Source organism: Coregonus clupeaformis, chromosome 14 (assembly GCF_020615455.1).
Source record: "Coregonus clupeaformis isolate EN_2021a chromosome 14, ASM2061545v1, whole genome shotgun sequence".
NCBI lineage: Eukaryota > Metazoa > Chordata > Actinopteri > Salmoniformes > Salmonidae > Coregonus > Coregonus clupeaformis.
Window position 1 is genome coordinate 45,174,685 of NC_059205.1, and position 12,216 is coordinate 45,186,900.

The 12,216-nt window shown below is 41.6% G+C and overlaps 1 protein-coding gene across 2 annotated transcripts in view; it reads right to left on the reverse strand.

The window, feature by feature from the left end:
• Window positions 1–12,216, reverse strand: part of LOC121580844 (thymocyte selection-associated high mobility group box protein TOX) — an 84,838-nt gene that overhangs the window by 38,537 nt on the left and 34,085 nt on the right. For both annotated transcript variants that reach the window (XM_041895925.2, XM_041895924.2), the window contains exon 2: window positions 3,904–3,969. In XM_041895925.2, the coding sequence (XP_041751859.2) occupies window positions 3,904–3,969 (66 nt within the window). The remainder of the gene's footprint in view (window positions 1–3,903; window positions 3,970–12,216) is intronic.

The following is a 12,216-nucleotide window of genomic DNA, read 5'->3' on the forward strand; positions in this document are numbered from 1 at the left end:
TCAGATTTGCCAAATGGAGGGTGAGGGAGAGCTTTGTATGCGTCTCTGTGTTTGGAGTAAAGGTGGTCTAGAGTTTTTTTCCCTCTGGTTGCACATTTAACATGCTGGTAGAAATTAGGTAGAATGGATTTAAGTTTCCTTGCATTAAAGTCCCCGGCCACTAGCAGCGCTGCCTCTGGATGAGCGTTTTCCTGTTTAGTTATGGCCTTATACAGTTCATTGAGTGCAATCTTAATGCCAGCATTGGTTTGTGGTGGTAAATACACAGCTATAAAAAATATAGATGAAAACTCTCTTGGTAAATAGTGTGGTCTACAGCTTATCATAAGGTACTCTACCTCAGGCGAGCAAAACCTCGAGACTTCCTTAGTATTTGACTTTGTGCACCAGCTGTTGTTTACAAATATATACAGACCGCCACCCCTTATCTTACCAGAGTCAGCCGTTCTATCCTGCCGATGTAGCATATAGCCCGCTAGCTGTATGTTGTCCATGTCGTCGTTCAGCCACGACTCGGTGAAACATAAGATATTACAGTTTTTAATGTCCCGTTGGTAGGATAAGCATAATTGTAGGTCATCTAATTTATTTTCCAATGATTGAAGATTGGCTAATAGGATTGATGGAAGAGGCAGTTTACTCGCTCGCCGTCGGATCCTTACGAGGCACCCCGACCTACGTCCACGATATCTCCGTCTCTTTCTCCTGCGAATGACGGGGATTTTACAATGGGTAAAAGTAATGTATAGTAACCCTAGGTGTAAAATAGTAAACAATGGCTACTTCTCAGAAAGTATTAAACTGTCATGAGGAGTAAAACAAGGTTGTCCACCATCGGCATATCTATTTATTATGGCCATCGAAATGATAGCTATTCAAATCAGATCCAACAATAATATCAAGGGTCTAGAAATCCAGGACTTAAAAACAAAGGTGTCATTGTACACTGATGATTCATGTTTTCTTTTAAATCCACAACTTAGATCCCTCCACAGTCTCACAGATGATCTAGATACTTTTTCTAACCTCTCTTGATTACAACCAAATTATGATGTGTACTATATTACGTATTGGATCACTAAAAAATACAACATTTACATTACCATGTAGTTGACCAATAAAATGGTCTGACGGTGAAGTGGAAGTACTCTGTATTTATATCCCGAAATAAAGAAATTATCTCACTACAATACATTTTAATAGAAAGTTGGTAAAAATAGATAAGATCTTGCTACTGTGGAAAGGAAAATACCTGTCTATTTGTGGAAAAATCACCCTGATTAATGGTTTAGTCATATCCCAGTTTACCTATTTGCTTATGGCCTTGCCTACACCTAGCGACATGTTTTTTAAATTATATGAGCAAAAAATATTCAATTTTATTTGGAACGACAAGCCAGACAAAATTAAACGGGCCTATTTATATAATGAATATGAATTCGGAGGGCAGAAATTATTAAATATTTAAGCATTAGACCTCTCACTAAAGGCTTCAGTCATACAAAAGTTATATTTAAATCCATACTGGCTCTCTAGGAGATTAGTAAGAATGTCTCACCCCATGTTCAAGAATGGCCTTTTTCCCAGAATAACCTCTCACTTTCAGTTATTTGAAAATTTTATAATCTCCAAAATATTGCTATTTTTAAAACAAGCCATAGAAAGTTGGTTGCAATCTCAGTTTAATCCACCAGAAAAGACAGAACAAATATTACAACAAATATTATGGTTAAACTCAAATGTTCTAATAGATTTTAAAAAACTATATTTTTGGAAAAAGGTTTAAAAAAGGTATGATCTTTGTAAATGATATCATAAATAGGGCTGGTGGAGTTATGTCACACATGCAGCTAACAAAAATATATGGAAATGTCCGCTCTACTAAAAATTACAACAAACTAATTGCAGCATTACTGCAAAAATGGAAGAGGCAAGTTGAAGGGGGAGAAAGTAAGGAACTTGTCTGTCGGACCCTGCATTAAAGACCAAAATTGGCTAAAGAAAATTGTGATAAATACAAAAGTATACCAGTTTCACTTAAGGACCAAAACAGCTGTGCCATATAGATTGCAAAATAGTTGGGAAGAGATTTTCGATGTACCGATTCCATGGCACATGGTTTATGAACTGATACACAAAACAACACTGGATTCAAAACTTAGAGTTTTCCTATTTAAATTATTATACAAAATTCTTGCAACCAATAGAATGTTATATATATGGGGGATACAACCATCCCAGCTCTGCAGATTTTGCTGAGAAGAGACATAATCATTAGATACTTTGTTTTGGTACTGCTCACATGTAGCTTGTTTTTGGTCGCAGGTTCAGGAATGGCTGAAGAATTGCAACATTTACCTGGAGCTAACTCTACAAATAGCACTGCTGGGTGATTTAAAAAGTCATAGTCAATCGATCAATAATATAATAATACTCTTAGCAAAAATGTTTATCTTTCATTTACAATATGTAGAATCTATGAGAATAGAAAGGTTCAGAACTTTTGTGAAACATCACAGCACAGTTGAAAAAAATGGCAAATAAGAAATCTAAACTGGATGGTGTTCAGAGATAAATGGGAGGGGTTAAGTGGAGCTGAAACATGGGACTAAAAACAAACAAAAGATAACTATTGTAAAATATACTGTGTCCGTAAAATGTATATAGTATGTATAAGTTGGAAGTAGAAGCCTAAGTGTTGTTGTCCATGCGGCTGCTCGCCAATAGAAACCCATTTCATGAAGCTCCCAACGAACAGTTCTTGTGCTGATGTTGCTTCCAGAGGCAGTTTGGAACTCGGTAGTGAGTGTTGCAACCGAGGACAGACGATTTTTACACACTACGCGCTTCAGGACTCGGCGGTCCCGTTCTGTGAGCTTGTGTGGCCTACCACTTCGCGGCTGAGCCGTTGCTCCTAGACGTTTCCACTTCACAATAACAGCACTTACAGGTGTCCGGGGCAGCTCTAGCAGGGCAGAAATTTGATGAAGTGACTTGCTGGAAAGGTGGCATCCTATGATGGTGCCACGTCGAAAGTCACTGAGCTCTTCAGTAAGGCCATTCTACTGCCAATGTTTGTCTATGGAGATCACATGGCTGTGTGCTCGACTTTATACACCTGTCAGCAACGAGTGTGGTTGAAATAGCCTAATCCACTAACTTGAAGGGGTGTCCACATACTTTTGGTGATGTAGTGTAGTTAGCACTCCCACTACAATACATGGAGAAACAGCCCTGCAACACATGTACACATGAAAGCTAACTGCCCCTCTTTTCAGTAATAACTGTCAATCTACAGGCCGTTTGAAGCTGGAATCCCTAATGGTGAAACTGCCATGTCTGTTTGGGATATTAAAACAACAAGAAGTTACAGCAAACAACGAACACTGTTTTCATTGCCCGTGTGATAGAACAGCAGAATATGTACCGCAACATGTTTTTACCCCGTGGCTCACCTCCGTTTGGACGCTCCTCAACTCTGTTTCGTATAACAATAACAACGGGACTGGGGAAAACAGTGGCGCTGGTTCCCCTAATGCGGATTCCATCTTTAAGCAGCTGTCTACTCTATCAGACTTGGGTTCAAATACTATTTGAAATCTTTCAAATACTTTGATCGACTGCAGTTTTGGGACTATTCTATTGGCCCATTAAGCCAGGCAAGCTCAAACAGGCACAGCTTGGCTGTAGCTAGGTAGAACTGTAAGTCTAACTGGAAATAAAATCTCTCTAACAACAAAACAACTGTGCAGTTAGTGGCTTTATTTGATTAGGCTGCAACAAGGTTTAAATGCTCTGTTTACATGTTATAATAGTCCCTGATTATGGTGGCAACTGATATTGGGTGCTAATTTAGCGATTTAGGATTTGAAACAAAAGCACAGGGAAGAGTAATTAACCCACCTGGTTGGTTGGCACAAAGTCCAGGCCAGCCTCTGGCATGCCCAGGAACATGGCCTCACTGTCGTACTGCAAACATACAGAGAACACAACAAGAACACAGTTAGAATGGTGTTCACTTTAGTTAGGAAAATTAGATGGAGACAGAGATAGAGGGGTAAGACAGAGAGGGAGAGAGAGAGACGGAGAAAGAGAGAGAGATATAGAGGTGAGTGCCATGTTTACTGTTAATTTCTAATAGTTTTTGTTGATGTTGTTAAATTAGTTTCTTCTCAGTTTTGTTTGTATCACTTGTTTTGGCAATGTAAACATGTTTCCCATGCCAATAAAGCCATTTTGAATTGAGAGAAAAAAGAAAGAAGAACATAAAAAAGAGAGGGGTAGAGGAAGTGGGAGGAAGAGGTATTATATTAGCCATGCAAACTGATGTTTTCCTTTTGTTGTTGTCTTTGTTCAGGGTTATTGTCTTTCCCTTTTGGGGCAACTTCCCTTTGAAGGCCTTGTTCTCATCCTTATCGACTCGAGATGTCAGCGATTTGAAGCAATTAGCACACTAGTAATTACAAGCCACAAAGGAAAGGCTTGAATGCAATCCTTTCATGTGCAATCTGTTATAAAACAGAAAAGCCCCTCTGTCTGTCTGTCTGTCCATGCTGCATCCCCACTTACACTATACTGCTTTGAGTTAGGCCTATAGTGATTCACCACACACACACGCACACGCACACACACACACACACACACACACACACACACACACACACACACACACACACACACACACACACACACACACACACACACACTGCTTTGTGTGTAAGCAATGGAAAGGGAGATTTACTTGTATAGCTAAAATGCACATTCAAGTCTTAACATGAAAATGGACTGTAAGTGAAGGATGCTACATAACCGGTTAATGTACATTCCATACAGTGAGGCAAGCATCTAACATACATGCATAAACATACACTACACAGACATACAAAGACTACACATAGCCCTTATCTCAGATTGTTAGGAGACAATAGAATAAGACCAAGTGATCTGCGTTAAAATACTTGAGTGCAATTGATTGAAAGTGCAATACATTCAAAGTCAACGTTTCTTGTGATTCAGTGCATATGTGCAGTATGATCTAATTCAGCCAATTGTTGAATAAACACTGAGCCCCATGGATTTGGCAGTGTTCCAGTTTAAATGTATGTAATGCATTGCCTTTTTTTCCTTCTACCCTCTTAACATATGTGATCTCTTAGTTAAGGGTGGCTTGCTTAACTTCTAAGACATTATTAGACAAGTCTCAAAACAAATTAGCTCGTTTTCTTTTGATGTCAGTATGTATTAGTGAAATGGGTCTGTAGTAGGGAACTGTTTTGAATCCCCAGCCCAACTTGTGGAGTGTTCAAAGAATTCTCTCCCGTTCTTTTAAAGTGTGTTTTAGCTGAGTCAATGGTAAAGGAGTCATCAAAAACCAGCTGTATTGCACACCTGTTTTGCTACAACCCCACTCAGTGTGAGAGTAGAACTAAACTGAGCCTGACCACAAATATCTTCCAACAGACTGATATTTCCATAGGGTCATTTAACGAATATCATCTCCTTTTAAGGGATTCATTAATATCTGCATTGGATACAAGATACAGAATTGTGATTGGTGATAGGACAGGTTTAGTGCGAGCTGATTGGACAAAGAGCTCTGTCTCAACCTCAGCAGTAGCATCCTGCTCTAAACATCCCATGCACCTGTCCTGTCCTACAAGGGACCACACTGTCCATAAAAGATGCCACCATTAGAAAAAGCTCAACCCATACACGTAGGTAGACACTGGACAAACAACTCTGCTCTCCATTTGCCAGCTGTCACACCGATGCAAATGAGCGATCGGATGACAAAATCAACAAAAAGCCAAAACAGGGTGTCATGGCTGACCTCTTGTAAGACAACCCCCCCCTCCCTCTCTCTCTCTCTCTCTCTCTCTCTCTCTCTCTCTCTCGCTCTCTCTCTACACAGAGTTTGGACTGGAGCGTCTGTCTGGCAGTCCAAGGAAAGGGGAGGCTGTAGGGTTAGTAACACAGAATGAACCAACACCTCTGCATTATTAATGATTACATGGAACAGCTGCATGTGTCCATGGAGCATGGAACAGACTCGCAACAGCAGCACTGGAAAAACTATCTCTTGCACAGTATAACGTGCTCTGAGTGGCCTCAACAGTGTTTCTCTCTCTCTCTCAATTCAATTCAATTCAAAGGGCTTTTTTTGGCATGGGAAACACATGTTTACATTGCCAAAGCAAGTGAAATAGATAATAAACAAAAGTGAAATAAACAATGCAAAATGTACAGTAAACATTACACTCACAAAAGTTCCAAAGGAATAGAGACATTTCAAATGTCATATTATGGCTATATACAGTGTTGTAACAATGTGCAAATAGTTAAAGTACAAAAGGGAAAATAAATAAACATAAATATGGGATGTATTTACAATGGTGTTTGTTCTTCACTGGTTGCCCTTTTCTTGTGGCATCAGGTCACAAATCTTGCTGCTGTGATGGCACACTGTGGTATTTCACCCAATAGATATGGGAGTTTATCAAAATTGGATTTGTTTTCAAATTCTTTGTGGGTCTGTGTAATCTGAGGGAAATATGTGTCTCTAGCAGTGGAGGCTCCTCAGAGGAGGAAGGGGAGGACCATCCTCCACAGTGAATTTCATAAACATTTAAATTGTAAAACATTTAAAAAGTTTTCCTTTTTAGATAAAACTATACTAAATATAATCACATTTCACCAAATAACTGATTAAGACACACTATTTTGCAAAGGTCTACAGTAGCCTCAACAGCACTCTGTATGGTAGCACCATGGTGTAGCCGGAGGACAGCTTGCTTCCGTCCTCCTCTGGGTACATTGACTTCAATACAAAACCTAGGAGGCTCATGGTTCTCACCCACTTCCATAGACTTACACAGTAATTATGACAACTTCTGGAGGACGTCCTCCAGCCTATCAGAGCTCTTGCAGCATGAACTGACATGTTGTCCACCCAATCAAAGGTTCAGATAATTAATCTAGTACTGAAAGCATAAGCTACAGCTAGCTAGCACTGCAGTGTATAAAATGTGGTGAGTAGTTGACTCAAAGAGAGAGAAAGACAATAGTTGAACAGTTTTCAACAAATTAATTCCTTCCAAAATGAAGGAGAAGCAAGAGAGAAATAGAGAGAGATTGTCATTTTTTTCACTTTCAGTTTCACTTACTTTGCAAGCAAATGCAGCTAGCTAGTTTAGCCTACTGAAACACCCTGCTCAAACATAGGGATGCTATGTTAGCTAGCTGGCTATGACTTTCCAACACAACACTGGAACTCTTCCAAGTCAAGGTAAGCTTTTGGTATTACAAATGTATTGCCACCGGGGCCTGCCGGTGTAACTGCTTACTGACTGTACACTAACGTTACTGCATGATTGTAGCGGGTTTACTAACCCGTTAGTTCTATTAACTAAGCTGACTATGACGTTACTTTCGCTAATATGGTGACAACGATGTAGGCTGTGTGTAGCGGTTTGGCTTGGAAAGGTTTTTTCGCCTGGTCACATACAGCTGATGTGTTGTGCATTGAAGTCCACAAGCGAAGGGAAGAGAAGGAATACAACGTGGCTGTTATGAGAGTGAACTCTGTTCACATGTGATCAGGGTGTATTAATTCCGCCAATTTTGTTGAAAAACGTTTCTTAAACGGAAGCAAACGGAACAAAACGAGGATAAACATACCTGAATTTGTCCAATAGAAACTCTTGTTTGCAACTGTTGGACTAATGATTACACCCTATATCAGCTAGATGCAGGCAAGAGTGTGCAAGCCGGTATTGAATGTCACTGTCTGTCACCTCAAATTTGTCTCTCGACCTGTGTGCACTAATGTTGTAAACTTTCATTCATAGGCTAGGTTGTAGCAACCTCATGATGGGTATAGGGAAGATTCGAGTGTCATGTAGTAGCCTAAACCTATCGCTGTTACATTGAATTGGGTGAATGGAATATGAATGAGACTCATCCAATATGCTGTAATAGCCATGCTCATGAAAAAAAAATCGTCCTCCCTCATCTTAAACGGCACTGACCGCCACTGGTCTCTAATATGGTCATACATTTGGCAGGAGGTTAGGAAGTGCATCTCAGTTTCCACCTCATTTTACATGCAGTGTGCACATAGCCTGTCTTCCCTTGAGAGCCTGGTCTGCCTACGGCGGCCTCTCTCAATAGCAAGGCTATGCTCACTGAGTCTGTACATAGTCAAAGCTTTCCTTAATTTTGGATCAGTCACAGTGGTCAGGTATTCTGCCACTGTGTACTCTCTGTTTAGGGCCAAATAGCATTCTAGTTTGCTCAGTTTTTATGTTGATTCTTTCCAATGTGTCAAGTAATTATCTTTTTGTTTTCTCATGATTTGTTTGGGTCTAATTGTGTTGCTTTCCTGTGGCTCTGTGGTGTCTGTTTGTGTTTGTGAACAGAGCCCCAGTACCAGCTTGCTTAGGGGACCCTTCTCCAGGTTAATCTCTCTGTAGGTGATGGCTTTGTAATGGAAGGTTTGGGAATCGCTTCCTTTTAGGTGGTTGTAGAATTTAACGACTCTTTTCTGGATGTTGATAAATAGCGAGTATCTGCCTAATTCTGCTCTGCATGCATTATTTGGTGTTTTACGTTGTACACAGAGGATATTTTTGCAGAATTCTGCATGCAGAGTCTCAATTTGGTGTTTGTCCCATTTAGTAAATTCTTGGTTTGTGAACGGACCCCAGACCTCACAACCATAAAGGGCAATGGGTTCTATAACTGATTCAAGTATTTATTGCCAGATCCTAATTGGTATGTCGAATTTTATGTTCCTTTTGATGGCGTAGAAGGCCCTTCTTGCCTTGTCTCTCAGATCATTCACAGCTTTGTGGAAGTTACCTGTGGAGCTGATGTTTAGGGTAACGGTGTCTAGATGGAATTTGTATTTGTGGTCCTGGGAACTGGACCTTTTTTGGAACACCATTATTTTTGTCTTACTGAGATTTACTGTCAGCTCTCTCTCTCTCTCCCTCTCTCTCTCTCTCTCTCTCTCTCTCTTTCTTCTTCTTCTTCTTCTTCTTCTTCTTCTTCTTCTTCTTCTTCTTCTTCTTCCATAAAGTTACATAATAATTGGAGTAAACTGTAGAGCATAGACTACATAAACACCCAAGCGAATAAACCAATACCACACAAACACACGAGGGAGTGCTACTTTTGTTAGCCTCATTGACTTATGCTATTGTTAGATAAACCCCAAATGTCTTCTGCTTTTGATAAATATAGGCTAACAGTCATATCATGTAATAAGTAGGGCATATAGAACCTCTGACCCCTATAATGATTGGCGTCATCTGATACCGCCCATTCACTCAAATAAACCAATAGTTGCTCTTTGCTGTCAACTATAAAGAGCTCCCATTGGGTTGCAACCTCTCCCTCAACGTGACCAAGACAAAGGAGATGATTGTGGACTACAGGAAAAAAAATAGGACTGAGCACGCCCCCATTCTCATCGACGGGGCTGTAGTGGAACAGGTTGAGAGCTTCAAGTTCCTTGGTGTCCACATCACCAACGAACTATCATGGTCCAAACACACCAAGACAGTCGTGAAGAGGGCACGACAAAGCCTATTCCCCCTCAGGAGACTAAAAAGATTTGGCATGGGTCCTCAGATCCTCAAAAAAATTCTACAGCTGCACCATCGAGAGCATCCTGACTGGTTGCATCACCGCCTGGTATGGCAACTGCTTGGCCTCTGACCGCAAGGCACTACAGAGGGTAGTGCGTACGGCCCAGTACATCACTGGGGCAAAGCTCCCTGCCATCCAGGACCTCTATACCAGGCGGTGTCAGAGGAAGGCCCTCAAAATTGTCAAAGACTCCAGTCACCCTAGTCATAGACTGTTCTCTCTGCTACCGCACGGCAAGCTGCACCGGAGTGCCAAGTCTAGGTCCAAAAGACTTCTCAACAGCTTCTACCCCCAAGCCATAAGACTCCTGAACAGCTAATCATGGCTACCCGGACTATTTGCACTGCCCCCACCCCATCCTTTTTACGCTGCTGCTACTCTGTTAAGTATTTATGCATAGTCACTTTAACTCTACCCACATGTACATATTACCTCAACTACCTCAACTAGCCGGTGCCCCCGCACATTGACTATGCAACGGTACCCCCCTGTATATATAGCCTCCCTACTGTCACTTTATTTTATTGTATATATAGCCTCCCTACTGTCACTTTATTTTACTTCTGCTCTTTTTTTCTCAACACTTTTTTGTTGTTGTTTTATTCTTACTTTTTTGTTTAAAATAAATGCACTGTTGGTTAAGGGCTGTAAGTAAGCATTTCACTGTAATGTCTGCACCTGTTGTATTCGGCGCATGTGACCAATAAAATTTGATTTGATTTGATTTGATGATTGACAGTGTCAGTGCACGAGACAGTATCCCATTGTTTGGTTCAGGAGCCTTGTTCCTCCCAACAGTAATAGTCTGTCAGTCAAAGTGGTCGTTGTGACAAGTGGTCGTTCTCCCACTGCCTTTTTTTCAATATACTGCGCTGTGGGTGTGGCATCTTCCTCATCAATCTACTGTAATCTCAAATATATACAGTAAACATTCTTTATTTTCTCTCCAAAACTCTTGAGCGTGCCGTCTCTAGCCAACTCTCCTGCTATCTCTCTCAGAATTACCTTCTTGATCCAAACCAGTCAGGTTTCAAGACTGGTCATTCAACTGAGACTGCTCTTCTCTGTGTCACAGAGGCTCTCCGCACTGCTAAAGCTAACTCTCTCTCCTCTGCTCTTATCCTTCTAGACCTATCTGCTGCCTTTGATACTGTGAACGATCATATCCTCCTCTCTACCCTCTCCGAGTTGGGCATCTCCGGCGCTGCTCACTCTTGGATTGCGCCCTACCTAACAGGTCGCTCCTACCAGGTGGCGTGGCGAGAATCTGTCTCCGCACCACGTGCTCTCACCACTGGTGTCCCCCAGGGCTCAGTTCTAGGCCCTCTCCTATTCTCTCTATACACCAAGTCACTTGGCTCTGTCATATCCTCACATGGTCTCTCCTATCATTGCTACGCAGACAACACACAATTAATTTTCTCCTTTCCCTCTTCTGATAACCAGGTGGCGAATCACATCTCTGCATGTCTGGCAGACATATCAGTGTGGATGTCGGATTACCACCTCAAGCTGAACCTCGGCAAGACCGAGCTGCTCTTCCTCCCGGGGAAGGACTGCCCGCTCCATGATCTCGCCATCACGGTTGAGAACTCCATTGTGTCCTCCTCCCAGAGTGCAAAGAACCTTGGCGTGACCCTGGACAATACCCTGTCGTTCTCCGCTAACATCAAAGCGGTGACCCGATCCTGCAGGTTCATGCTCTACAACATTCGCAGAGTACGACCCTACCTTACACAGAAAGCGGCACAGGTCCTAATCCAGGCACTTGTCATCTCCCGTCTGGATTACTGCAACTCGCTGTTGGCTGGGCTCCCTGCCTGTGCCATTAAACCCCTACAACTTATCCAGAACGCTGCAGCCCGTCTGGTGTTCAACCTTCCCAAGTTCTCTCATGTCACCCCACTCCTCCGCACACTCCACTGGCTTCCAGTTGAAGCTCGCATCTACTACAAAACCATGGTGCTTGGTAAAATTTTTTAAAAGGTGGTCGTCCCACTGGCTATCCTAAGTTGAATGCACCAATTTGTAAGTTGCTTTGGATAAGAGCATCTGCTAAATTACTTAAATGTAAAATTTAAATGTAAAATGCAAAACTAGAGAATAACCCAAGCAGACTAGACTAGGCCAATGAGAGAGAACCCATTTGATCTTTCTGTTGAACAGTTACTGTGATGTTTATAGCCCCTGACAGGTCTTGTAGATTCCATTTTTTATTGGATGGTGTTTATTGACCCCTTTGTCAAATTGGCTTTATGCATTTGCTTTTCCTGGCGCGTGATGATATATGCCGAACTGACAGATCTCCTGCTCGCTGATACTGTAATGAAATAGAGTGAGTTCTATTTTCTGCCTCTGCACCTGTGTTCTTTCCTTTATTGCTTGGTTGTACTTGATAGGCTCCTCTGACGCAGATGGGCATCCTGTAATCTCCTTTATTGTTATAGTCTTTTTGGTCATAGAGGTGTAGAGGATGATTAAATGTAGTGACACACACACAGTGTCGTACCATGGAAGCTATGCTAACTCGCTAGCTCGCTAAAGCTAGTTTTCAGTGCAGTCTGT